This window comes from Acanthopagrus latus, chromosome 9 (assembly GCF_904848185.1).
Source record: "Acanthopagrus latus isolate v.2019 chromosome 9, fAcaLat1.1, whole genome shotgun sequence".
Classification (NCBI taxonomy): Eukaryota; Metazoa; Chordata; class Actinopteri; order Spariformes; family Sparidae; genus Acanthopagrus; species Acanthopagrus latus.
In genome coordinates this window covers 4,395,161-4,421,760 of record NC_051047.1, presented here as the reverse complement: position 1 = coordinate 4,421,760, position 26,600 = coordinate 4,395,161, and the positions used below count along the sequence as shown (strand labels likewise).

At 44.7% G+C, this 26,600-nt stretch overlaps 1 protein-coding gene across 1 annotated transcript in view; it reads left to right on the top strand.

Annotated features, from left to right (window-relative positions):
* LOC119026476 (aryl hydrocarbon receptor-like) overlaps positions 1 to 26,600 on the top strand; it is a 42,030-nt gene that overhangs the window by 6,754 nt on the left and 8,676 nt on the right. Inside the window, exons 3-9 of the mRNA XM_037110906.1 lie at positions 14,299 to 14,408; positions 18,702 to 18,791; positions 21,250 to 21,382; positions 22,831 to 22,964; positions 24,822 to 25,024; positions 25,272 to 25,381; positions 26,369 to 26,510. Coding sequence (XP_036966801.1) covers positions 14,299 to 14,408; positions 18,702 to 18,791; positions 21,250 to 21,382; positions 22,831 to 22,964; positions 24,822 to 25,024; positions 25,272 to 25,381; positions 26,369 to 26,510 — 922 coding nt within the window. The remainder of the gene's footprint in view (positions 1 to 14,298; positions 14,409 to 18,701; positions 18,792 to 21,249; positions 21,383 to 22,830; positions 22,965 to 24,821; positions 25,025 to 25,271; positions 25,382 to 26,368; positions 26,511 to 26,600) is intronic.

Sequence of the window (26,600 nt, the reverse complement as noted above, 5' to 3'; positions counted from 1 at the left end):
TCTTTTCGGCAGTACTGATGCTCAAAATTCAAACGAAAGAGAAGCGAGGGCTGAATTGAAACAGTTAAAAGTGGGCGGCTGCTTCTAAATGCCCTCAGGTTTTTTTTTTTTTAGCTCCGGTCGCTTTATGACAGTGTCACAACAGTGGAGCCGCTCGCTCGGTATTTGTGCTGGATGTGTTTCCCAACATCTCAAGGCTCATCTCGTCAACTGGAGACCACCACGCCGAGAGGAGAGCAACCAGCCACCGCCTTTATTCAGATGATTTCATCCAAGGGAAAGGTCCTCAATATTTCATTGAGACCCATGTTATGTGTGTGTGTGTGTGTGTGTGTGTGTGTGAGAGAGAGAGTGAGAGAGAGAGACATCACTTATTGGAGGATCAGGAGATGGAGCTTTGCTTGGCGTCCATTAAAACTGTTGCACCGGCGCGCGGGGGAAGAGTGGCATGCCGACGGGTGGATGTGTGCGGCCGTCCCTACTATGGCGAGCAGACACATTGTTATTTTAGGCGCCGATCTTTCAAAGAGAATGCTGCAATGCGGCCGTCGGATGCTCTTGAAGCATGAATAATTGAGAGAAACCCTGGAGTTTAAAGAATTTATGAAATGGAGGCAGAGCAGTGTTTGTTTAAGGCAGCGGCTCTTTGCGACGGCCGTTCGGGGTGAGCCGGACAGGACGCAGCAGCGGCGGCGATATGACTGTTTTCGGGCGGACGGAGCAAAAAGCATTTCAGATTTCGTACGGCGTGTGTGCGCTCTTGTGTGTGTGTCATACGGCTGCCCGGTTCACATATAGTTTCTATAGGTGGAGACTTTCGTGCCCTGCAGAAACACAAGCAAGCTGATGTTTCCTCAGACAATCGGCTATTATGATCATTTCAGAGCCATCAATACGAGTTGTGTTAATGTTCCCATTCACTGACATATGGAAGGATGCATCGGCCATTCAGCCTGTCACAGTGAATTATTGATACTGGATTTTAGTACCAATAGGTCAAAGTGTAGCCTATGGACAAGCCCTCTTGTCTAACTGCATTAGCCTACTTCCTGGACAGTCTCTAAGTAATTAACGAGCTCAGTGTTCTTACATTAGGGAGGCAGCTCCTCGGGGAGAAGCCCCCCGAGGACCCTGCGGACCCCTGAGGGCCCGTCGCTGCTGGCGGCCTCCGTGGTCAGCCATAAATAGTTGTGTGTAAACAGATCAAACCCTGCTTGCCTTGGTCATCATCAGGGGTGTGCGGTCAGAGGAGTGGCGACTCCGCTCTGTTTGGACGTCGCCCACGTGAAATATTAAAGCGCCTTCCATTTGCGCTGTGCTGTGGGGAGGTTTCCTACCTGGATATGTTGTTTTACACGCTCTATTGTTTGACAGAATGCCGTACTCCATGCGCCCCGTGTGTGGCTGAACGTGTCGTAGGAGTTGAACAAAGCCCGTGCAGAGCGAGGTTAATCTGCCTGACAGTATTATCCAGCCCAGCTGCCTTCTTTGTTATTGTCAGGAGCTACAATGGGCTCGTCCCTCTCGGCCAGTCTGAGGAGAGGGGCGTTAACTCTCCTAAAACCGATAACGCCGGGATGGCCCCACCGTGGGTGCGAGGCAGCTCTCGGCCACAAGAGCCGTCTTCACAGCTGCCGTCTGCCTCGTGGATCATCATGCTCCATGTGTGACAACAGGACGGGAGGCAGCTGATGAGTTAAATATGGAAATATCGGTGTCCCCGGAGGAGCTGGCGTGCCGCAATGCACTTGAAGGTGACAGACGCGGAACCAACTCGTTCTCAAAGACTGGCGCTGGTGGCTTTCTAACATTTGTAAGAGTTGTTGAGCGAGGGGCCACCTGCAGTGTGTCCAGCAGTGTTGGTCCTGTCACAGATAATCCAGTGCGGAGAATCCGTGATACGCTTATTAGTATTAGTCTGCTCTCTCCTCTTCATCCATGTGTCGGCCGGGTTTTTCCAGTTTGCTGATTGTATTCATGCTCTACAGGGGATGAACGTTTCGTGTCCTCCAGCGCCAAACCTTTAAGACAAACTGAAGCCACGAGATACATCTCATTTTTTAACCGCACGTAAAACGCTCTCGAGGTGGTGGTCACTTGTCCTCTCATACACTGGTGTCCCTCTGTGAGTCTGACTGGCCTTCTGCTTTTAGCTCACTAACTTTTTAGACACTTTTTAACTGCGCAGATTTTTCAAAACTTGTGTGGAGATGGACGTCAGACACTGATGTCACCGCCAGACCCAAACGGAATTCTTCTCAGTTTTCAGCACTGATCCAGAGTGAAAAATCTGTTTTTGAAAACAAAAATAAGCCAACATGGATGCAAACAACTTACAACTATTATTTCATATACACCTGCCCCACAAATGTAGTACTTTCCTCAGCTGTAAATCCAATTTTTGACTCAATGTCACACTGCAGCACAAAATTTTTGACGCTGATGCTAACTGAAAATGACACACGACACCATGTCCCACACATGGGGATGGGGATGCGTTAATGTTCTGCGTTTTACAGGCAGCATCTCCTTTAAAATAAACATAAGTCGACATCCGCATGTCATGCAGGAGCACTGAGTAAAAGTAGTCGTGTCAAAATATTACTTTGGAAAAAGCAAAAGTCGTCCAATTGAATAACACTTCAGTAAAAGCCATGAAGTATCTGACATTAAATATTATTATATTATATTATATTAAATGTACACAAGTATCACAGTAATATCTGATATCGATATGTAAAAAATGTAAAAATGTCTTACTTTAGCCCTGACGCAGCCTCTGAGTGACAGAGTAACTATTAAATAAATGATCAGATGATGCTCCCCCATAACGACTTCCCTGTGAGGTGTTTCGTCCACCTGCTGAGTGGCTGCTCATTTTAGGTTAAGAGGTAAAGCGTTTAAAGGAATAGAGCACGTATGATGGCGCTCCACTGGATGAGCGGCGGTCAATCCTCCGTGGCGAGGATCGGACCTGCGGGGACATTTTTAACAGTGTTTGTGGTGGAAAAAAAACCCTGACCAGATCCCGGATGACACAACTAAGCCAATAAGGGCTCTCCTGGGTTTCTTGGAACAGTCAGCATTTCCAAAAGCCAGTTGGCTTGATTATCCTTTTTCCTCTTCGCCCCCTCGTTCACACCTGACCCCCCTCTGGTTCCTCTCCACAATGGTTCCCTGAGTTTCGGTGGCGGGCTGCGAGAACCAAAACCCCGCCATCACTTGACCGCTGTTGCATAACCGGCACTCTCGCAGATGCACGTCAGATGGTCACCACTGTGCTTCACGTAACACTGCAGTCCACCGTTTAAACCTGTCGTGGACAGGATTTGAAATGATGATTAATCTTGTGATTTTATCGTACAGCAACAACAAGCCTGTTGTTAAAGTGAACTGCAGAAACACTCTATTGTAAATATAGATGGAGATTAGGAGACATAATCCCTGTGGCTGCAGAGGGATTCACTTCTCCGTGCTGGCTGAGCGTTGCTGGAGGTAACGCTCCCTCTGTTCAGTATGTTCAGTATAGTGCTCGAAAACCCTGTCAGGTTTTAATAAAACCTCAAAGAAAGACACCTGGAATAGTTTGATGGGGTGAAATGTGGATCTTATTTTCACTGGTGTTCGATTTAGCAGTTTAAATCAAAGCTGCACTGATCAATGCTTTCATGTGAGCAGTGTGTAAAGGAGCTGTGTCCCTCGAGCCCACAGGAAAAGCTCCCTTGCCTCCTTCCCTTGCCTCCTTCCCTTGCCTCCCTCCCTTGCTCCCTTGCTCCTTGACCGCTGCAGGTCTACACTGGCAGCAGAGAGCTGTCAGCCGGATGATCTTCAGACGTGGTTGTTCTAAACTAAATTTCTCTGCAGTTCACCTTCGCTGAAATCAAAAGCAGGAATCCTCTCTTGTTTATGTGTTTATGGGTTTGTTCCAAATTGATTTGTGGAATAAGTCACTTGTATCACTTCCTATCTCTTTAAAGAAGACTACGAAAATGTAAATTGTCGGACATAAAAACAGTGATCCACTGATCTATGAATCCAGACTGGATGGTCTAACAATGGTAGAGCCATCAGTGCTGTGTTTTTTGTTTTTTTTTCATTGTATTGTTTTTTTTGCTTTTTTTTTTTTTAATGGAATATTGAATTGTGACCTAAAATCATATCATTTATCTGGAGAATCTTGACAGCCCTGGTTGCAATGTGGCTAACAAGTCAGTTATTGCATCTTTGAGTAAAAGGTTGTGATACTCCCCCTGTCACCGAACAATGGACTGTATTGTTTGAACTTGTTTGAGGATCCGACAGCACAGAGCACTGGTACTGAGCATCTCACCAGAAACGCTGTCAGTTATCAAGTATTATGATAGTAGTATATATCTAATATAGCCAATGATTACCTGAACTCCTGAATGTTTTCGCCTGAAACTTGTACAAGGCTCCCTGAGCTTCAAATCACAAGGAACAAAAGAACAACGGAGCAGCAGAGGAGAAATGAATCTTTCACAAGTTTCCATATGGTCGACCATTATATCTATTATAAAAGCTCCGGGTTTGAAATGTCTTCCATTAATAGAGAGACAGCAAACATGGACCTGCACAGCACACACATTATGCAACTCCCGCTGGATCAGGACATGGATATAGAAAATGAATTATGTAAAACGCTACTCTGGCTGTAGTAGAATGTGGCTTTGTCGTACGCGGGAAGCCAGCGTGCACGCTGGAGCTGGACTAATGTAGCAGGACTGACGCTGGAGTGGGATCCTGCGTCTCGTCTTTTCTCTCTGTTTTGCAAAAAACTATTATTATTGTCGAATAATGCAGCTGTCACGTCAGTTCACTCGAACGATGCCAGCGCTGATGCAACTGCAGCGCGCGTTGCTACGCCTGAAAGGAAACAGCGTCCATACATGGCCGCCATGACACGGCACGCATACGGCTGGCACACAGCTGGACGTATGTGTCAGAGCTGCAGGCCGCCGAGGAAGCCTTGTGACATATCATGATAACCATAACGGGATAGCTCTGTATGGGTGGGGGTGGGGGGTGTTTGTTATTTGAAGTGCCGCCTCCCCTCCCCCTCCTTCCTGTAGGTCATCTATCTGCAAACAAATGAACGGCAGAGCGGAGCGGTGCGGGCTACACAATGAGCAGTGGGTCATCCCCTTCATGACGACCCTGCCTCCCCTCCCTCTGCCCGTCCTTCCCTTCCGTCCTTCCCCTGCAGGGCTTAACCCCATCCCCCCCCCAGCCCCGCTGATCACGGCACGGCACAGCCAGGAATGCAGGCCACCAAAGGGAGAACCTGGTAATCAGCGGTGACCCCTCCCCATCATACCCCGCCCAAATCCTGGTGAGACCTCCTCCTCCTCCTCCCACCTCTGTGGATCGCCTCTCATAAGCAAATATGCAACCATGTGATCTCAAAAAAAAAAAAAAAAAAAACCTCGGGAGACACGAAAGCAGCACAGGGTGCGTGCTTTCCCCCCTGCATTAGTGGCCGCGTGTTCATGTTCAGCCTCTATATGTGTGGCTGTGTGTGTGTGTGTGTGTGTGTGTGTTGCGTGCATCCATGTGTATGTCAGTAGATGTGGGGGCGGTATGTGTGCATCGCGTGTTCATTTACCGCAGCGTTCGGGGGGGTTGAAGGAGTTGAAACATTCTATATTTACTCGCTGCCATTCACACTCTGCTGGAATAATTAACACACAAACACACTCGCGCACACACAGCGTGCACGCTCCCAAGTAATCACTGCTGCGCACAAGTGAGTTGTAGCTTGTTAAGAGTCGAAGCGTTGACTGATGGGATATTACTCTGTGTTTGCGTTGTCACGTGACGGCATGTAGTGCTCTGACAGGCTCAAAGACCTGCTCCACTCGTGTATTCAGGCATACAAAATAACTCTCAGATATCTGATTAGATTTTACAGTGGGACCAAACTGAATCATGGCGTAATGATATGATTGTAAATAGCACTTCTGGAAAAAGCAGACGTAGCTGCAGTAGATCTTCTCCGGTGCAAACAGTGAGTCACAACATAATTTAACCTAAAAACTAGTTGAACTCCTGCTGCACTGTGTTGGGGGAAAAAAAAGAGGGAAAAATAGAAAGAAAATGGGTTACAGTTCTATTTTTAGTGATTTACAAAAACAGAACGCATGCATCTACAGCGTGTGAATTGTCAGTACTGATCTGAATCTCCCCAGCTACAGCGCTGAGAGCCTGAGCTGCACTTCCTGATTGGCTGCTAACGTGTTCGTGAACAGATTAACACCTGAGCTGTGCAGAAAGTTTTAAAGTGCGCTGCAGTGACTTCAGACTTCTGAAAGACTTCAGTGGTCTTTCTTGTTGTATGTCGCCGAACAACAGTGTTAGTAAGTTGAGCCACCAGAGGTATACTGCCACAAAGCAAGTTCATCGTAGCCCGGCTTTCTCTGTGTCAGCTGGCTCAACGAAACCTAAAACCCCAATAAGAGATCATGAGACCTCAACAGTGGTTTGGTGCATAACATGACTCCTCTTCCACATTATTACGGATATGTAAAACTATGACAATATATGTGTGTGTGTGTGTGTTTTTATATATATATATATATATATATATATATATATATATATATATATATATGTATATATATATATATACACATACGTATGTATATACACACACACATAAGCAAATTAACTGGAAAACCATTATTATAATACAATATGAATATAATATGAAATAATATATTTATTAAAACCTGTTGTGTTTATTTGATTTGCAGCCCATGACAATGTTTGACTGCCAGGCTTAGCTGGTACTTTACCTCCTACAATGACACAATCTCAGATGCATTCAGAAAGAGTTATGGAGACATTCTTTGTTTTCCTAAGCAAAGACTAATGACAGCCAAGCAAGTGGCCTTTTAATGCTGTCACTTAAGAATTTCTATTTTTAACAGAATAGTGTGTGGAACTGGTTTATGCTGCGTATTTGTCCCCATGCAAATAAACACTAAATTGATAAACAAATCAGTTTACTACTGTGCAGTCTGATTGAAATAACTTGTATGTCAAATATGCATTATGCAAATAATAAACTTCTCCGTAATACTTTAAATTTCTCTGTGGTGCAACCAGGAGACCGTTGCACAGCTGGACCAGTTGTTTCGTCACTGTCAACTTTCTGAAGGTGCACTGTTGGCTCAGGTCACATGGTGGTTGGAGATAACAACCAAACCTCGAGAAACAAAAGTAGAATGATCTCCACTGATAGGGATTCGGATGACAAAGAGAAGTGGACCCAGCAGAGAGTGTTTTTGCGCAGACATTTGTGCAATGTTCATGCAACAAGGAACCCACTGGGTGGGTGGAATAACGCAAACAGAGGTAAGTCTGTTAAATGGCACGAGGACACAAGACTGCATGTAAATACACTCTATAAGAGAGGCGAGGTGCGATGCGTTCGGTGGCCGATGGCTGACGGCCTTCTCAGCCGGGAAAAAGTCAAAGTAATTCCTTGTTTTGCCGTCGTCCTCGCTGCCTGCGCTCTGAATCAGTCCTGGCGTGGATCCAAAACAAACTGCGCTGCCTCCTCCCTCCTCTGTGTGTCCAGTGCGGGCCATGTGTGTGAGGCGTGTCCTCTAATCGTCAGCATTAACACAGCGGCTGAGGATGTCCAACACCGCTGGGCTCTGCCGCCGTGGCCCAGAACCACCACCCCTCCCTCCCCCAACCCTGGTTTAATACGCTGGGTTAATGCTGTCCAAATATAGCACTGTTTCATGATGCAGACTTCTGCTTTTGTTATCCCACGTGACCCGAGCACAGACACATAATATGTTGTGTAAACAAGCAAGTTCATCCTGAGTACGACTTCCTCTGCTCGGTCACTGACGGTCGAATGCAGACAGCGGGTCGTTCTCAATGATTTTTTTTTTAGGAGTGTTTTTATAAATTGATTGGTTGATTATATTCTAATGTTATACCAACATTACTCTAGTCTGCGCCACGCTGTTCTTCTCAAAATAACTGAGTCGTGATCATCAGGAGGTGGTGTTGGTTGTAACAGCAGGTCAACATTAACATTTCATCCCAGATCTGTCCTGTGATTGGTCACAAAAAATCCAAGCCTCCCCCTGGCAGCCTCACGAGTGTGTTGTTTGGTTATCGTGGGAACACGCCGCCCTGTGACAGCGCTCTGGAAACATGGGTTGGGGCTGGAAGTATAAGCGGTCCAAGTACAGAACATCCCTGCTAATCCTGTTGTAAATAGCACGATGGGACAAACTGAAAATGGTCAAATATTTTATAAATATTTTCAGTGTGCTTAAAAAAATTTTTGGGCCTCAGCCTCCAGCGAATTAAAGCCCTCTGCGAGATAAACCCTGACGAACCCAGGCCAAGTCTTGCTCTCTGTGGAGCAGTGTCAGGAAGCTTTATGCTGAAGGCTCCATGATGAAGGCCAGGACCGGAGCCAAGATGGCCTCTGGGTCACAGTCCCAGGACTGAAGATATGTCCTTTGAAAGTGTTGTGACAACTGGACTTAGTTAGTTCGTTTGGTTAGGTTTTGTGGTGGTCTGACATTGTTTCCAGAAAACTACATTGATACTCCGAGAGGAGAGTAAATTACTGTCTTTTTCTAGTTTTGAAAAGCAGCCCACTGATCTGCACTGTACACCTGTAACAATGTTGGAGGGTTTGAAAACAAGAGAGATCACCTTTTTTTTTTTTTAAATTTTATTCTTTCATCCTTTTTAAAACCTAGCACCAGCATTACCCACAATGCAACTTTGCCAGTCAGAGGCAATTGATTAGATAACATGCAGCTTCCTCTGCAGCTACAAAAGACTTTAAACTATTGTTCCCGTTGAGTACTGTGGTCTTGGTTAACTCGAGTGCTACTGCATTAGTGAGTATTAGTTTTCCTAATGAGAGATGTAAAAGATGAGGGAGTTTTTTTTTCTTCACACTGTGGCTCCTCAGTGTGTTAGCTACATAATTATGCTAGCTATATGCTAGCAAATGTAATGCCAATGAAGCCCCCTGGAGGAGCACTGGGTTTTGTTGCTAATCTGATAGTGGTCAAACTGTGTAATCACAGCGGCACATGATGCACGATGGCCCCAAAAACAGTTAATGGCGAATGTCTGTCGTGCACGTGCTCTTTGGGCTGTACTATGCAAACAGTGCAAAAGCTTCAAGACATTGTTCTCACGGGTGATTATAAATGATTTGAGATGAGGATCTTCTGCAGAGGATGGCGCATGACTGGAGGAGGCTACTCAGTGAATGCAGTTTGACGTGCAATTTCAGTTATAGGGGCTCTGTAATTATGTATCACGTTACACCAGAATTTATTTTGTACCCAAAAAGAAAAACCTAAATAAGTACCTAAAAAAACCCCACAGAACTGAAGAGGTCATGTGACTTGAACTTGATTTCTTCAGAGTCTTGTTTTGTTCTTCTTTCTACAAAGTTTTGTTACCTAAGCCTTGACTGGAGAAATGAATGACTTGGATGGATGATGCCGAGTGGAAATGACCATCATAATAAACTTCTCGGATCGAGCTGCATCACTACCTTCTAGAAAACACCGTGCAATAAGAAAATGCCTCCAAGGGCAGCTGAAGTATGACAAACAGTCTGATTTTCAGGGTCACTGCTCGTTTGTCAGGTTTGATCCATCACCTCCAGTGCTGGGTTGACTGATCATGCCCGTTAAGTCCTGCTTTCCATCACTGTGCTGCAGCTCCAGTTCATACAGCATGATAAAAAATGTGCCTGAGAGTTTGCAGAAATGGATTTAAGGGATGGCAGCAATTCAAACTCCTGTAAGAAAAAGAGAGATTTAAGGCAGCGGAGTAGTCTGATGCTTTCCCTTTTTGCCATTGTTTCCTAGAATAGAAAGAAGACGTGTCTGTTGACATCTACAGTCCACTGTTGTCTTTCAATTCTGCAGAGCTGCAAATTCACTTTTTTTTTCCGCAAATGAATGCATGCAGACTTGATGGCTTTGACTTGAGAAGATTTCAGAGTTCTGGTGGTTTCAGAACAATTCATTGTTGCAGTCAGAGCGAAAGAGGGTATAATAACTTAAACTGCATTTTTCACATCCACATCACATTTGCTGTGGATGTGTAGTGATGGGTTCAAGCTTAAACGCCTCAAAAGCTGAAGATACACTGTAAAAAAAATCGCTGTGAAAAGAGTGACTGTACACTGTTTCACAGTAGAACACTGTGTGTTCAGTCAATAACCACAGCCAACAAAAGCGCACTGTGAACTCCTGCTGCAGAACAATCACTGCAGTGAAATATGGCCTCTAAAACATGAGATGAACAAGGAATGTACTGTAGAAAATCACAGTAACCAGTAACATATATTAAATTACAGTAAACAACAATGTACTGTAAAAAGAAAATGAAGTTACCACGCTGTACCACAAACCAAAATGTGCAATTTGATTTGTTTTAATCAATTTGTCAGCGGGGAAAAAAAAAATAGAAGTGATCATGCAGAATGAAGCTGATGAAAAAGAAGAGCGGTCTCATCTGGACTCATTTGACACGAGGCCGATCGGCGTGGTGCTGTTTGTTGTCCACTAGCTTCGGAGCTCCATTATGCAGGGATGCATGCATGGGAAAGTCAAGCTGTTCCATTCAGCTCACTGGAAATGCCTCTGGGTGGTTGCTGGAGCGCTCTTGTGCCACATATATATGATGGCAGCGAGAATGTAAATTTTTCATTATGTACACTTGTGCCCACTGAAGCTTGATAACAAGATCTGCTCTTTGTCCTCCTCTGGCCATTCAAGAGGCTCTGTGTTGGCCCACTTTCTCCGGCTGGATTATGCCCCTGACGCTGCCGCATACCTGTGGTTCCTGAGGTGTAAACTAGCAAAGTGCAGCAAACACAGCGCTGCCACAACACACGCACGCAGATAGTGACAATGGGTAGTGCTCATTTTTTGGCCTAAGAATAAAAATCCAGTGGACAGAGAGCCCTGTGTTTTTTTACATTCTAACCATTGTGTCGTCATGACCAGTAAGGAATTATCACATGGATGTTAGTTATGATTAACCTTTATTTTTTTGGTGATCATTGGTTAAATACACAGATGCCTCTGTGGTGATTTATCATCTCAGATCAGCTGACATGATGGCAAAACACAACAAGATCACAGTAGTCTACAGGGAAGTGACCAAACTAAATAAAGGCGCTGTAGTGATACTGAGACTCATGATGTATTCATCCACAGGTTCACACTCCCCAGCTCATTAAATACAGCAGTTTGATCAGTGGCCTGGAGCTTCAAACTATGATGCTCCTCTGGTGTCAGTTTTGCACACCAAGAGCCCCACAATCAAGTTAGCAATAACGCGTTATATGCAACATCTGGTTAGACTTTTAAACAAAATATTGCTGACTGTATATTAGTGAAGATTATGACCAAAGACTTTTGGACTGTTATCTATGTTGTCAGACAGTCACGGCTCTGTTAGGCTCAGGCACCACTACTACTTTTTTAAGATAAGGAAAAGATCACCAAACCATCCCCTGACTGAGGCTCTTAGAGGGGCGCTGGACACTGGAGCTACACACTAGTGGCCGGTCAAAAGATGATCTGACCAATCACAGCCTTTGATGGAGCTGCAGCAGTCTCATCAGAACTGGACAGCATGTCTTCATTAAGAGAAGAGGAAAGAATGGCATTGATGGTGTCTTGATGATTTTTTGTCTCTTCTCCGACGGGCCTTTGTGAGAGTTTTAATTTAGCAGCTGGCGCAGCTGGTAGAGCTCTCCTACTGATCTGATTGGCTGAAGTTAGCCTCTGATAGACGGTTATTGACAGATGGTTCATCCAATCACCATACAAGTATATTCTGAAAGTGCCGGGCCTTTTCCAAACCGTTTCTATTGGCTCCTTCCTAGATGGATTTATGAAACAGGCACGTTTTGTGTGGGATCACAAGTGAGCAAAGCGTATTTAACTGAGATGAAGTATTTAGAAAACTAAATACATAAAATGTACATAAAAAATTGAATACACTTTCGGGCAGTTGATAGTCAAAGAAAATGTGAATACTAGACAATATTGTGCCAACATATCATTATCTTTTATTTGGATCTCCATTAGCTTTGGCAAAGCCACTACTATTCTTCCTATTCTGTGCAGACACACATATATATGTGTGTGTGTGTGTGTGTGTGTGTGTACATGTGTGTACTGTGAGTCCCTCCTGTGTTTCTTTATGGGACAAAAACGGCCGTTCTGCAGCATATCTAACATATGTGATGCATTGCCCTCTCCATTGACTCGTCAGTATGTCAGATTATGTCACACATTGTTCTCAGCAGCCCTCTTAAAGCTGATCCAAGAGGTCTGTATGGGAATAAGGTCAGGGGTGTCCAACCAAAGCTGTGTCTCGTGTGAAGGTACGAGCCACGTCAGACTCCCCCACACAAAGCCCGTATGCTCTCCAGTGTCTGCTCCGACACTCGGATGGACTCCTTGTTAACCCCGTTTGCAGACAACAAAAGATCTGACCCAGAACCCAGTCACCCAATCATGTCATACACCACCTTCAGGGCCAAAGGTCATCGCGGGTCAGAGCACGGTGCTCCCGCAGGGGTCAGAGATTAATGTGCTTGACCACTGCTCTCTTTCTCATGACATCACCGCAGCTCATCGTCTCACATATTAGAAATAGGATGATATAAGCTGGGCTCTATGCGTTTATCTTATTATCGTTTATCGGCTGATAATCTATTGTCGGCTGTCAGCAATGTCTCAAGGTGATGTCTGAAGGCATCAACTCAGAAAAGCTGCGTTGCACCGCATATATTGGTCAATGTAAATACGATTGATTAGATTTGATTTTGATAAATCAGGTTTTTTCTTTGTTATTTTGCAACAATCAGACTCATTCAGATCGCCGGCCATACAGTTCAGTTTGACATTCCAGATGTTAGTCAAAAAGATATTAAACATTCATCTGTAAATAAAATTATCTTAATGTTCATGCTGTTTTACTATTTATTAGTAAAAAAAAAATATCCTTTTGATGTGCAATATACCTGATCACTAACCATTACCATTCATTATAATACTTTACGATAGAATCTGTGCCTGCTTTTGGCATGTGTTCCACCATTAAAAGTGTTAGATCTGGTCTTCTGATGTGGAGAGTCAGTAGTTACCAGCGTTAGATGCCCGTCAGCTCATGTGCAGCGTACGGAACGGACAGGGAAGCAGAGCACTTTTACACTTTGAAAAACATGCATCACTTTTTTCTCCACGAGCAGTGACCACTCGGCTTATCCACACCACCAGCCTGCAAACCTCTCACACGCCTCAGAGCAGCAGAGCTGAGGGGAAGGAGGAAGGGGGAAAAAAAAAAATGAGTTGTGATGTCAGCTGGGAGAAGGGAGAGTCCCATTAGGATGAGAACAGCTGGGCCACCAGCCAATGGAGGGACTGGGAGGGGAGGCAGAGGGGACTTGGGGGGAGGGGCTGGGGGAGTGGTGACGCTGGCGGGGGAGAGAGGAGGGTGGTCGGGCTGAGCTGAGCGGGCAGTAAAGTTCAAACGTGTAGTGACGCCTGAAGGAAGTGTTGCCTCATCTCACTCGAATGTGGCTAAAAGAAGCATCTCTGGGGAAACGGAGCGCTTCTCTTCACCAGCTCACAGTGTTAGTCCACGTGCGAAAGCTGAACACACACAAACACACTTGAATACATTTGTGCAACATAGCTGTCTCTTCTACAGAGATGTTGAGTCTTCATTTGATTTCTTAACCTTTGTCTTGTGTCGACTGCTGGTGGACAGCATCCGTACTGCCGCAATTGTCCTTAAATGACAGGAAACAGAAATAAGCACACCACATGAGAAAATACTGAACGTTTAATGTGTATCACCCATTAGTCTCTAAAGTAAAAGATGATTAGTGTCAAAATATGAAGGACAAAAGTAAAAGAAGTCATTTTTACGAATATGTCAGAATATTATTTTGTTGTATTAATGCTGTTTTTCATAGAAACATGAAGTGCACATATTACACAGATGTAAAGGTCCGGATTGAGTTGAATTAGACTTTCAGATTGCATGTGATGAATGTTTAATGAGCTGGGAGCGGGCTGCATGCAGCGTCTTTAGCGTGCTACTCATAAGACAACCTGACAGTCACAGCAGTGCTTTGCAAACATTATCACAGGACTAAAACGCTGTCTGCCTCTCCCCACCTCCACCTCCACCTCCACCTCCACCTCCACCTCCACCTCCACCACCCTCCCCGTCTGTCCCTCTGTACAGTCACCCTGAACGGTCGGAACGGAGCGACTCCGGCCGGCATGAATGATGGCGACGGTAAAACAGCGGGATCGGTGGAGACCAAGATTCCTGAAGGCGATCTTCTGCTGCAGGTAAGAATTCAAGCTGTGTTTGTTGTTGCTTGAACTCAAACTGTCATATTATCCTATAAGGAAAGGGACTGGTGACGGACAGCTACACTGATTTTATTTGTCTGTCCGCTCCAGTGTTTTGTCTTCTTCCTGACCAGCGCCAAGAATCTATTTAGGCCAGTGACCAGAAGCCGAGATGCTCAGAGAAGCTTACCGCTCAATATGTCTGTCACAGTCTGCTGTGACCTCATCAAACATTAGTCTACTTTAAAGTTAAGCGTGTCTACTGCTCAGCTGCTGGGCAGAGATGAAGAGCTATCTGTTTGGTGGAACATTTTAAAGAATTCTGCTGAAAATGGATTCTTTTGAACAGAAATGGGAGGTTTCAAAATGTGTTGATTAAAAGAGTAAATTTCCACCCATCAGCCCAATCACAAATAAAAATAATTGAGTTATAATACTATATTATTATTATTATTATTATTATTATTATTATTATTATTATTATTATTATTATTATTATTATTATATTTTAGACAATAGTGTGTGTCAGACAACTGTTTTTAATGTTGCGTTTGGTTAGGTTTAGGCACAAAAGGGTTAGGTCGGAGTGGAAATGTGTTTTGGGTTTAAATAGACTACATATGGTGGAGATTTGTTTTTTAATGGTGACAATTTTAACCACTTGGTTAAAAGCAAAGTTCACCCGAAATCTTTTTAGCGCTCCTCCTCCATCTAGATGGTTTTGGTGGGCGTTGCAGAGTTGCAGTGCTGAGATGTCAGCCTTCCCTCCAGTATAATGGAGCTAGTCGGCGCTCGGGTTGGGCTGCTCAGAGCACCGAAACAACACATTTGAAAAACTCAACAGCAGTGTCTCTTTACAGAGATCATGACCCACCCACTCAAGACAGACACAGAGAAGACCTTGTTGTTAGCTTCCTGTGGGCACTTGAGTCAGTCTAGCTAACAGAGCAAGCTAACAGAGCAAGCTAACAGAGCAAGCTAACCTCATCACCTGGCGTCAGTGGTGATGCTCTTGTGTCTGAATGGGAGCAAATCCCTGCAGCAGGTTCTGCAAAAAAAACAAACAAACTTCAAACCAGACGAGTAGAGGTTGTCCTAGCATCAGATTCTATTTCACTTAGTTTTGGAATGACATGTTCAGCAGTCACACATGGAGGTGACGTTCAGGTGTCTGCATACATCATAGAATTACAAGCAATAACGCCAAGCGGAGTGAAAGACGAGAGATTAGGTTTAAACGATGTAACGCTGAACACCGAGCCCGGTTTTTTGAACGTGTTTGTAAAGAGCTGCTCCAGAGGGCTGTTAGCTGTACTGTGACAGGCAACATTTGGATCTGATGAAATCCAATTAACGGTCATGAATAAACCACCTCTATGTAAAACATGCGTCTGTTTGAATATCTTGTACTCAGCGGTTCAGCTTTTTAAGAAAAAAGGCAACCATCAGACGTGGTTTCCGTTCCAGTGGAACCGGGGGAAGGTCTCCCCTGGTTCGCGGCGGTTCAGTGCCCTCTGTACTGTATGTGTGATTGAGTGGAGCGCGCGCTCACTGGCTGCCAGATCTTTTTGGGATCTGCTGGAGTCATTGATTTTCCAGTCCAGTTCCTCCCAATGTACATTGCACTGGCATTCCAGGAGAGGAGAGGAAACAGCCTGACCGCCATACACCCTAACCCTACCAGGGAGGTTTAATTATTATGATAAGCCTACATTTCCCCAGCTTGTTGGTAATGAGAAATGAAAGCTCATTTGGAGAAAAAGAGGGTGAGTGTTCCACGGGGGATCTTCCTCCTCCTCCTAATCGGCGGGATGAGAGGGGAGACGGGCGGCGAGCAGTTCACAGGCTGAGGAATGTCAGGTTTATTTCCCGAAAGTCTGAGCGGGTTCCTTTGCTGTTCTTCACATCAGACGGTGGTGAATTATAAAGGAGCTGTGAGCCCATCAATTATTCACTCTCGGGAAAAAAAATGGAGGAATCGTGGCAGAGTGTCTTAATTGTGCCTCTGACTTTTCAGTCATCATTTTAGGAATAAACACAAGCTGAGCCGAGTCATATTTGCTCCCACCACGCAGAACGACAAAATCCTACTTCGGAGTGAAATTTGCGAGCCGCTGCTCTTCTTCTGCTCACACTCATGAGTGAATCGAGTCATTTCCAGCCGGGAGGTTAATGAGTGCACATGAGTAGGCTATCTGGTATTAAAAGACGTGGCCTCATTCTGACGGCTGCGCGGGGCTCTCACATCACATCCAGCAGCAACAGCGCAGTTCACCATGTTTTCCAACTTTAAACACACTTTGCGGGAAACGACGTCAGAATCGATTTCAGTTCATTCAAAGTGGGAGCGTCAGTGAAACCTTCAGATCATTAGACAGAATGTATTATCTGTGTGGCAGCAGTTACTGTGGAAATCTCAACCTTGACATTTTGTGTGTTTGTGTTTACTGTGGAGGAAGCGTGGCTGATGATTGTGGTGAATCACTGGTTCCCCCCCCATGGGCTGATTTGGAAAAGAGATGACTGTGCTTCTGTGTGTGGCTGTGTGAGGACAGTTGTGTGTGTGTGCATGTGTGTGTGTAGTGTGTGTTGGTTCATGTCTATTTGTGTGTTTGTTTGCAAAAACGTCTGCGTGCCGAGGGAGGGGCGAGTGTTCGTTAAGTGAGGTGGAAATGTTGGACCAGCTGTTCCCCTTCGAAGAGAAACAGTGATTGTGCTCCATTTCACAGAGCAGGCTTCCTCGATTTTCACAAGGAAGGTCTCCTCCTTTCCTTTCCTTTCCTTTCCTTTCCTTTCCTTTCCTTTCCTTTCCGATCTATCGCAAACCTAACACAAACAGCAGCTGTAGAAAGAAAAGGAGAAAAAAAAACTTTTTTTTTTAATTTACAGAAATAGAAGGAACAATAGATCACAATAATGTATGTATGCCCATATGTTTCATACATATTTTTGAACTGAGGCCCTCATTTATAAATGTAAATATGTAGAAAACAAATCATTGTTCTAGCCATCTTTAACTAACAGTGTGACATTATTAAAGTCATCTCACCTCATGTGCACTGGATGCACTGGACTTCTGCGACAGCTGGGACTATAAGCAGCAATGTCTCCACACTTCACCTTCTACAAAGGGAGAAGGCCTGGTTTGCTGTACACAGGAGTACATCAACCATTGTTTGAAGGTAGTTATAGAAGTAGCTGTTGTAAGAGTTAAATGTTAGTGATATTTGTTTTCCATAACCACGGCAACCTGTTGGAAACATCCCTGGTGTATTAGATATGGTACGATATGCTTCCAGCAATTACATGTTCATGACGATAGAAGTTAGAACATGACTCTTTTTCGACTACATTAGTTTTAGCTAGGTGTATATAATGTGTGGAGACTGAGTGCATTTATATTAGTCATCATTGCTCTAACATGCCTCGGTGCTGACAGCAGCTGTGGCCAGAGGCATCCAACCGTCCCATTCTGAGGAACGCCATGAGGGAATTTCTTCAGATCTGGACTTCGCACTCGAGGATGAGCTGATTTGGTCACTGTGATCTCAGAAGACATATTTTTGGCCATAACTCATTAAATGATACATTAACGATGACCAAATTTCACACAAATGTCTGATTGGATAAAATGATGAAGTGAGGACGTTTTAAATCCAGAGGTCGAAGGTCAGCTTCGCTGTGACCTCATAATGTTCTGCAGAAACACTTGTGTGGCCATCATTAAACGCCAAGACCTGGGGAGCAGAAGGAGAGACTGATTCTGTGACTCCAGTCCTGATCTTGAATTGAGGTTGAAGTGAAGACAGCATGATTCGCTGGGATCACTGCAACTTGACCAGTTGGTGGAGACACGACCACGATTCCACATTTTTTCATGTAAACAAAAACTTGTTGCAGCAGCCTGTTTATGCTGGAAATATGAGAGCATGGGTAGTCCAAAATGTTACCTGCTGAGCGTGAGACTGTAGTATGCTATTTGTCAGTGACACACATTATGTAGGAATCTGCAATACAAATATAGGGTCGACTTCATGTCGGAGCCTGAAATGTCTGGCATCAGGCTCCCTCACAGACCCCCCTCTCATATCCAGCGTTTTGGTCATTGGGCAGCAGCCAAATGTTGCCGACACCATCATAATAACAGCAGACAACTTTTGACAATTGCATCCTGGTTCTTCACTCTCTTACCTGAAATCTCTCACACAAAGACAGATGATGGTGCTGAATCATTTGCAAGACACGATGTCTCTGCTAACTGTCTTCGTACTTGCCTTGTTTGTCCCACAGGCTCTCAATGGTTTTGTCCTGGTCATCACTGCTGGCGGGATCATCTTCTACTCCTCACACACCATCCAGGACTACCTGGGCTTCCACCAGGTACTGTAGCACTGCCAGTCTGTCTATCACCTCAGATCACTGTCTCAACACTGTCCTGACACGATGACACAATTGGAAATAGAAATGAGCTAAAGGTACAGGGAACTTCTGTCGTTCTTATATTTGTTTGAGGAAATGTGACAGAGAAATCCCCGCTGTGGTCTCTCCATAGCTCATACACCACCAACACCTGCGGCTGCACTTACCAGTCTGTGTTTAATAGTCCAGCCTGTAAGGAAAGGCTGACTTCAGAGGACTCTGTGTGATGGATGACTATGATGAGCATGCAGAGGATCAGATGACTGACAGATACAGCAAACAACAATTATGTACTTGTATAACTATATAACCAGGCTGAGTGGAATCAGAGGTGACACAGACAGATTAAGTGGCACTGAAACTTGAAAATAAAACTCACTCAGCAACAGTGTCTCCTTTTGTTATAAGGTTAGGGATGATTGATCCTTTCGACAGTCGGTAATGAGTTGAGCTGCAGACAAGCTGCCACAGCAGGCTGGATTCACAGGGAGGGGTCCATCTCTGCTCCCTCTGCTTCCTTTGTTAGCCTCCAAAACGTCGAGGAAATGGACTTGGGCTCAAGTTGAATTCTACGATTGAATAAAAATGTTTTGTGACACATTCGTCAGATAATGACTGGTTGTCCGTGTTCGATCTAAACACCAGCAACCGATCGCAAAGAAAAGAAGAAAAAAAAACATCCCAAAGTGTCAGGGGGAATGAGAATGTATTAAAATTGTGAAGTCATTATATTTAAAAGAGGCACAAATCTATAGAAACACACATGTTGCGACATTAAACATGTAGCGGCTCTGTTTTTAGGAGCTGATAGATGGGTCTGGACGGATGGCTTGCGTGCAGCATCAGCTGGGAGCGGCTCGGGGGTCTTGTTTGATCCATTGGTCTCCTCCCTGCGTGGTGCAGAGTCAGAGGCTCGTACAGCTGCAGGAACACCTGACCTATTTATAGCGTGGCCTTTTTACAAACCAGCGGGCACAGCAGTGGGCTGCAGTGTGCGGCACATCCCTGCCTCACAGCTCCGCTGAGCGGCACACACTGAGACTCTCTGAACAGATGAGTGCACCTGCGCCGTGACTTTTAGGAGCGGCGCAACAGCGAAATTTTGCTTCCGACCACAGTGTTTTCAAGAAGCACATTGTACGGGGAGAGTGTTCTCACACATACTGCTGGAGCTGCTTACACCGTGGCTGCTGCCACAACTACTAACTGAGACTGCTGCTAACTACACTGAAGGGCTAGTCCCCATAGATCCTGCAGTGACTCTTAGCAACCATGCCAAGCAACACTTTAATAGTAATGTGTAAAACCACCTAGTAAGGTGGCTGTTCAGACCTGGTGTTATTACCCCGTGCTGAGTGATCTGATCACAGCTGGACAGCTATAAGTACAGGTGTGGACACCCCCAAGATGAGTTGAGGACGCATTTGAGATCCGATCGGTCATTTTTGCTGTGATCCACCAAGACGACCAGCTATAGAGACGTTTGACGCCAAACCTACATGGATTAAGTAAAGTTATTCTAGATATCCTAGGAGCCTTTTTTGGTTATACTCGTAGAAAAAAACACTGCTTGTGGCTGTAATAAGCCCATGTACGCCCCTTAAGGAAAACACTGGAAAAGCTTCCTGTCGGTACACACCTGCCTACACACCTACACACATGCTTTCCATTCATCGCATATGACTGGAGGCTTCCGCAGGGTGAGGTGGATATATTAACTCAAGCTATCAGCGAGGTAGGAGCATACACCGTCCCCAAGTCTCAAAAAGGAGCCGCTTCATGTTCAGTATGAAGCACACGGCCCCTAACAACAGAGCTGCAGCAGTAGGAGCAGCATCCCTCTGTGGCTAATGTGAACACAAAGCAGCACACTGGAGTAACCGTCGAGCTCTGCAGCCTTCTCAGACCTGGGTGCACATGAGTCGGCTGTGTTTATGTGATTGTGGCATTTGATAGAATTTTTTGTTTACGTATCTGTTGGCCTGCAAAGCGAAGAGAGCATGTCGAACATAGCGAGCTAGCCACTAACACGGCTCCCGGCTGGCGGGTGAGAGCTGAGGGACGGTCGGTGTAGTCAGGCAAGCGCGTTCATGTATTTTTGAAGAGCGGCTCTGGAGGGAGGGAGCGGGATGTTTTCGGGTTGGACTCTTTGAAACTGCAGCTCGCTTTCGCTGGTTTCCTGCATTCTCAACCAACCCCAGCTTTAATTCAGACATGTGAGCCTTTTGGAGTTTGTGTTTTGTTGCTCAGAGAAATAACTCACTCAGCTATGTTCTAACTGACTTCTGTGTACGATGATGAGTCAGTGTTAACCCCCAAACTTTTCCAGGTTTGTCAGGTTTGCCTACATCCTGCACGCCTCCACTTGCGTGTCACTCGTAAAAAAAACTTTCTTCCTCTTCTTCTCGTTTCTCTTCAGACGGATGTTATGCACCAGAGTGTGTACGAACTGGTCCATACAGAGGACCAGCAGGAGCTCAGGAGAAACTTGCACTGGGCTTTGAACCCTCCACCCGCTGCTGCATCTGCCATCACCCAGGACTCCCCCGAAGGTACTCGCTCTCTCCTCCTACACGGGGCGAGACTGAGAGAGCATGTCTGGACTGAATACAGGTTTATTAGCTGAAACACTCTCTGAGAGGCAAATGGAAAAAAAAAAAAAAAAAACATGAATAACATACCAGAGACAAGTTGTGTTTTTTTTTCGCTGAAGGGTCAGTTTCTTGTGTCAGTTAGCTCCTAGCAGTGTTTCAGACATTTCTGACCACTTAATTGCAAACTTTAGTGAAATCCGTCTCTGTGACCTGGAACTCATACATCCCAGTGGTGGCCCTGAGTTAAACAGTGCTGTGAACAGGTACAGTGTGCTGCCCCCCACCCCCCACACAGTCTGTGTACACATACATTTGGGCATCAATATCAGACGATTAAGTAGACACAGTTAAGGCATTAAGCTTTAAGACCATCCCCCGGGTCAGGTCACATGACCCCGTAATCTTCACTGTGGCTTATGAGGTGAAGTGGTCCCAGATCTGTATTTGGGTTTTAAGATGCTTATGTTTGTGTGCTTTGGTTCTGAGCGGTGTGTTTATGGTAAGACCCCCACAGCCTTGACACAGCTCACCCGCTGCTGAACTGAGGACTGTTGACAGTCTCCTAACATGCTGTCAGCTGGTGTGTTGAGGTACGGTTAGCTCCAGGCCAGGTTACATAACTACACTGTAATATGGAGGGCAGTCAGTGACGTGAAACAACGTCAAAGTACAGCTGACGGATTAATACTTTTCACATCCCCTTTTTTATTCTTATTTGTGTGTGTTTAGCCACTGCACAGCAGATTTTGCTGTACAATGACAATGAATGACAATAAAGGATTTTTTTTTCCCTATTCTAATATCGATGGCAGGATGCTGGGCCACTGTTTACCCTTAAAATTAAGACATTCCAACTCCAGGAATCAAGAAACAAAAGCTGAGAAGCGTTCACTATGGAGGTGTTTACTGCTAGAGCTGCAACAATTAATTCATTAGTCAAAAGAAAATGAATCACCAGATATAGATATTCGGTTGTTTCAGTCATTTTAAATTTTTCAATCTGGAACATTAGCTTGTTCCAGCTTCTTAAATGTGAGGATTTCTTTTTTTATTTGTCACTCTTATTAAATGAAGAGTCTTTGGGTTTTGGACTGTTGGTTGGACAACAGCTTTTATTATGAACATTTCTCACAACATTAAAAGTACATGTACAAACCAAGACATGAAATGGCACTAAGACCATCTGTAGCTTTTGCAACGTGACATGTGCCACAAGGGACCGGATCACATTCTCGAGTTCACAAGTGGACGCAGTGTTGCAAACACAGAGAGACTGGAAGCTGTGGAGGATTGTTATTTCACTGGGCTTTTCACACAGAGCCCTCAGATTAAACTGACTTAACTTTACACTCGCCACTCACAGTCGTTGTCACTGACATCAGCTCGTATTTTTTTTGTAAATACAGAGATGGAACCAGACAGCAGCTCATCTCTGGTCAGCTACAACCCCGAGCAGCTTCCCCCGGAGAACTCATCCTTCCTGGAGAGGAGCTTTGTGTGCCGCTTCCGCTGCCTTCTGGACAACTCCTCTGGATTTCTGGTGGGTTAAAGACGTGGATGTGCTTGTTGTACGTACTACCAGTGTGGTTAAGGCGTGTCGACCAGCAAGAAAATGACTGTTGTTGTCCTCCGGAGGTTAGCTTTGCTGCTGAAGCGTCAGTGATATCAGGACGAGGGACATTTTTTATTGAAAGAAGAGCAGAGATCTGTTAAAGAAAAAAACAAAAAAAACATCTGGACCATCACTTCAGAGTCATATCCCACCTGAGATTTCCACCTGCTTCAACAGATGTGCTTTCCCGCTCATGTCGGTAACTCTGTCCAACAACACCAAGAGGGTTCTGTAGAAATTCGTCTTGACTTACGCACATAGTAAATGAGACACGTGTGCTTCCCATAGATTAGAGAAGACTGTTATATTGAGGGTAGAAATGGTCAAAAAAGTGATGAACAATTTGTTGACGGTCTAGACATGATACAAGTGTACAAACGATAGAATTGGTGTGTAATAATATGTACATACATTGCTGGCTGATTAATAATGATGCAGGTTAGCAACAGTGATAGAGACACACAGACATCAGCTGGGAGCTGCGTCACACAGAGTTCATAGATGCATTTCCATGAGTGTGGGGGGAACATGCTTATTGCAGGTTGCAGGTGGTGCCCATGTCTCTGCATATAAAAGTGTTGGAAGTGCCCACATTATGGAAGGTGATTCAACATTTTGCCCGCTGTGGAATTATCACATTTTGATTCGTAGAGACAACAAAACAGCAGCAGTTCACGTAAATTGCCAAGGGGAGTGAGCTCAGCTCAGCTTCCCTGTATAGCCCGACAGATATTGCTCTAGCTCTCCGTCAGAGTGGTGTACACGCCTAGTAAACTGAACACAGCAGCCTCTCGGCTCATGCAGAGCTGTCCTGTTTTCTGCTCTGCTCTATACATGACTGTTACAATGCATTACTATTGCTTCTGCCTCTCAGTAGGCTTTATTTTCCCCCCTCTTCACCTTTAGCAATTACCAGGTGTTGTAGCGTTTCTGTGCCACATGTTGGCAGTGATGGGTTGTGACTGGGCTGTGACACAGTGACAGTCTGGACTGGTTGTTGCTGTATGTGAAGTTGGTGTGTGTTTGAGCTTGAGTGCCGGATGGACCCTTTGGTTGATGGACGTCCTGCTTTGCCCCCGTCCAACTAGACGTAACTATGAAGGGCGAAGCCTTTAGTGATGCACCGTAACTCCAAATCCTGAGATGATAATAATAAAAGCAACATTCGGGACATTTGTATTGCACTTATCAAAGTCAGCATGACAAAGTGCTTCACAATAAACACACAAACACAATGATGAAATACAAAGTAATAAAAGAGAAATGTAATTAATAAAAATGGGTTGATTCAAATCATCAAGATAAAAAGTTACTGAAACAATGGGTGCATTAAGATAGAGCTATGCCACATGTCAAGAATACAATACAGTGTAACTGAAAAGAAAAAAGAAACCTAAAATCTTAAACACTGTAGGCAGGCCTTTTAATAGAAATAAGTGTTTAAAATGATTTAAAAGAGGACGCTGGTGTAGCCGGCTGTAGTTCTTCAAGCATGTTGTTTCACAGCTGAGGAGCCCGAACAGCAAACTCTCAGTCTCCTCACCCAGTATGTCACAGACTTTGGCATTTAAACGGCTCCCTGCTTTGCTTTAGTCCTTAAATATAGTTTACAGTGTGTCCAACTAATGCCTTGAAATAATAACTGCCAATATTGGATAGTTATGTAAAAGTAAATTAAGCTACTGTGTGGCTGAGTGAGGTCCTGTCAGATACTCACACATTGAACGGACTTTACTTGAAAGACAGCTTTTTCAAACTCCATTTTTTAAAATAATTTCTGTACAGGCTTTGAACATTCAGGGCCGACTGAAGTTTCTGCATGGACAGAGCCAGCGGCAAGAAAACGGAGGGAAGGTCCTGTCACAGCTCGCACTTTTTGCCATTGCAACTCCTCTGCAGCCACCATCCATCCTGGAGATCAGGACCAAGAACATGATCTTCAGAACCAAACACAAGCTGGACTTCACCCCTCTGGCCTGTGACGCAAAGTAATCATACACATACCCACTCCATACACAGATGTGTAATCTCTTCATTCTTACCCCTTTGTATTCTCGCTTACATTATTGATTTTTGTGAAGACACAGCGATAGCACCAGGGTTTAAACGTTATATTCACGTAGTAGAAGCTTCATACTTGATTGAATTGGCATGTAATCATTTGAAGATCATTCACTGGATATGGATGTAAGCTGCGGCGTGTACCATGAATAATGTGTTGGTCTTTATGTACAGGGGGAAGATAGTGCTGGGGTACACGGAGGCTGAACTTCGTGTACGAGGATCTGGCTATCAGTTCATCCACGCGGCGGACATGTTGTACTGCGCAGAGAACCATGTCAGAAGTAAGTTGTATGGATGCACCCCGCTCTCCCTTCTGTCCTGTCATCACTCTACTGGCTCTATCTAATAAAGGTCTGACAGAATGTCAAAGGAAATAAAGATAAAAACACACTTTGACCTGACAAGACGCTTGCTGTTCAGTGAGAAGCTGTTTTTGTCATGATTCATCCATCCTCGATGTTTATCTGACCGACACATTTCAGATTTAGTCCTGTCATAAAAAAGTTGAGGAGGCCCGGTCCAACCTGGTCAGAGAGTTCAGACAGCTTTTGCAAGTAATCCTGATGGATTACGAAGCAGATTGAGCAAAGCTGTAGAGCTGCCAGAGGAGAGGATAGGGCCCACAAATCCACTGCATGAGCAAAGCATCAGAGATGATCCATACGGCAGCACCAAACACACAAACACTTCGGAGGTCAGATATCTAACTGGCCGCTCTCTGCAAGAGACAGTGTAGTTAAATCAAGATGTCAAAGCAAGTAGAACGTCTGCGGAAAGAAGAGGCAACTTGATCTGCTGTGTTGAGCCTCACATCGCATTATGTTGAAGAGGGTCTTCTGTGGCTTATTCAATTTACTTTTTGTGCTTCTCAAAAGTGTACAAGAGGAAGAGGGAACACCAGATTTATGAGCTCTGACATATTCCTGAAGGGATTTGAGGCACTTTTCTTCAACATCAAGAGCATTGCTGTTGATCCGAGGAGAACTCCACTTTTTCACCCTCAGTAATTTGCCATACAAAGCAGTGTAAGCACTGATCTGAATATATGTAATAACTTATCCATAGAGGATGTCAGTTAGTCGGGCCACCAAAGAAGTTGGTCCACTGAAATTCATAAGCTTCTCTCCATCTACTGGCCAGATTTCATAAGTGATTACATTTGAAGCTACAAATATGTGTCACCATGAATCATATCTTTGCTTTCAGTATGTTTATAGTCACATATACAGTTCACTTTTTAAAACTGTCTTTGTATTCCATATTTGCAGTGATGAAGACTGGAGAGAGCGGTCTGACAGTGTTCAGGCTCTTGACGAAGGAGAATCGCTGGAAATGGGTCCAGGCCAATGCCAGGCTGGTTTACAAGAACGGCAAACCCGACTACATTATCGCCACCCAGAGGCCTCTTTTGTATGTGTTTTTATCTGTTTATGTTGTGTTGTAAATCAATGAAACATAACAGTGGAGCAAAATGCTAAATTATCTGTGGAATTGTAGAAA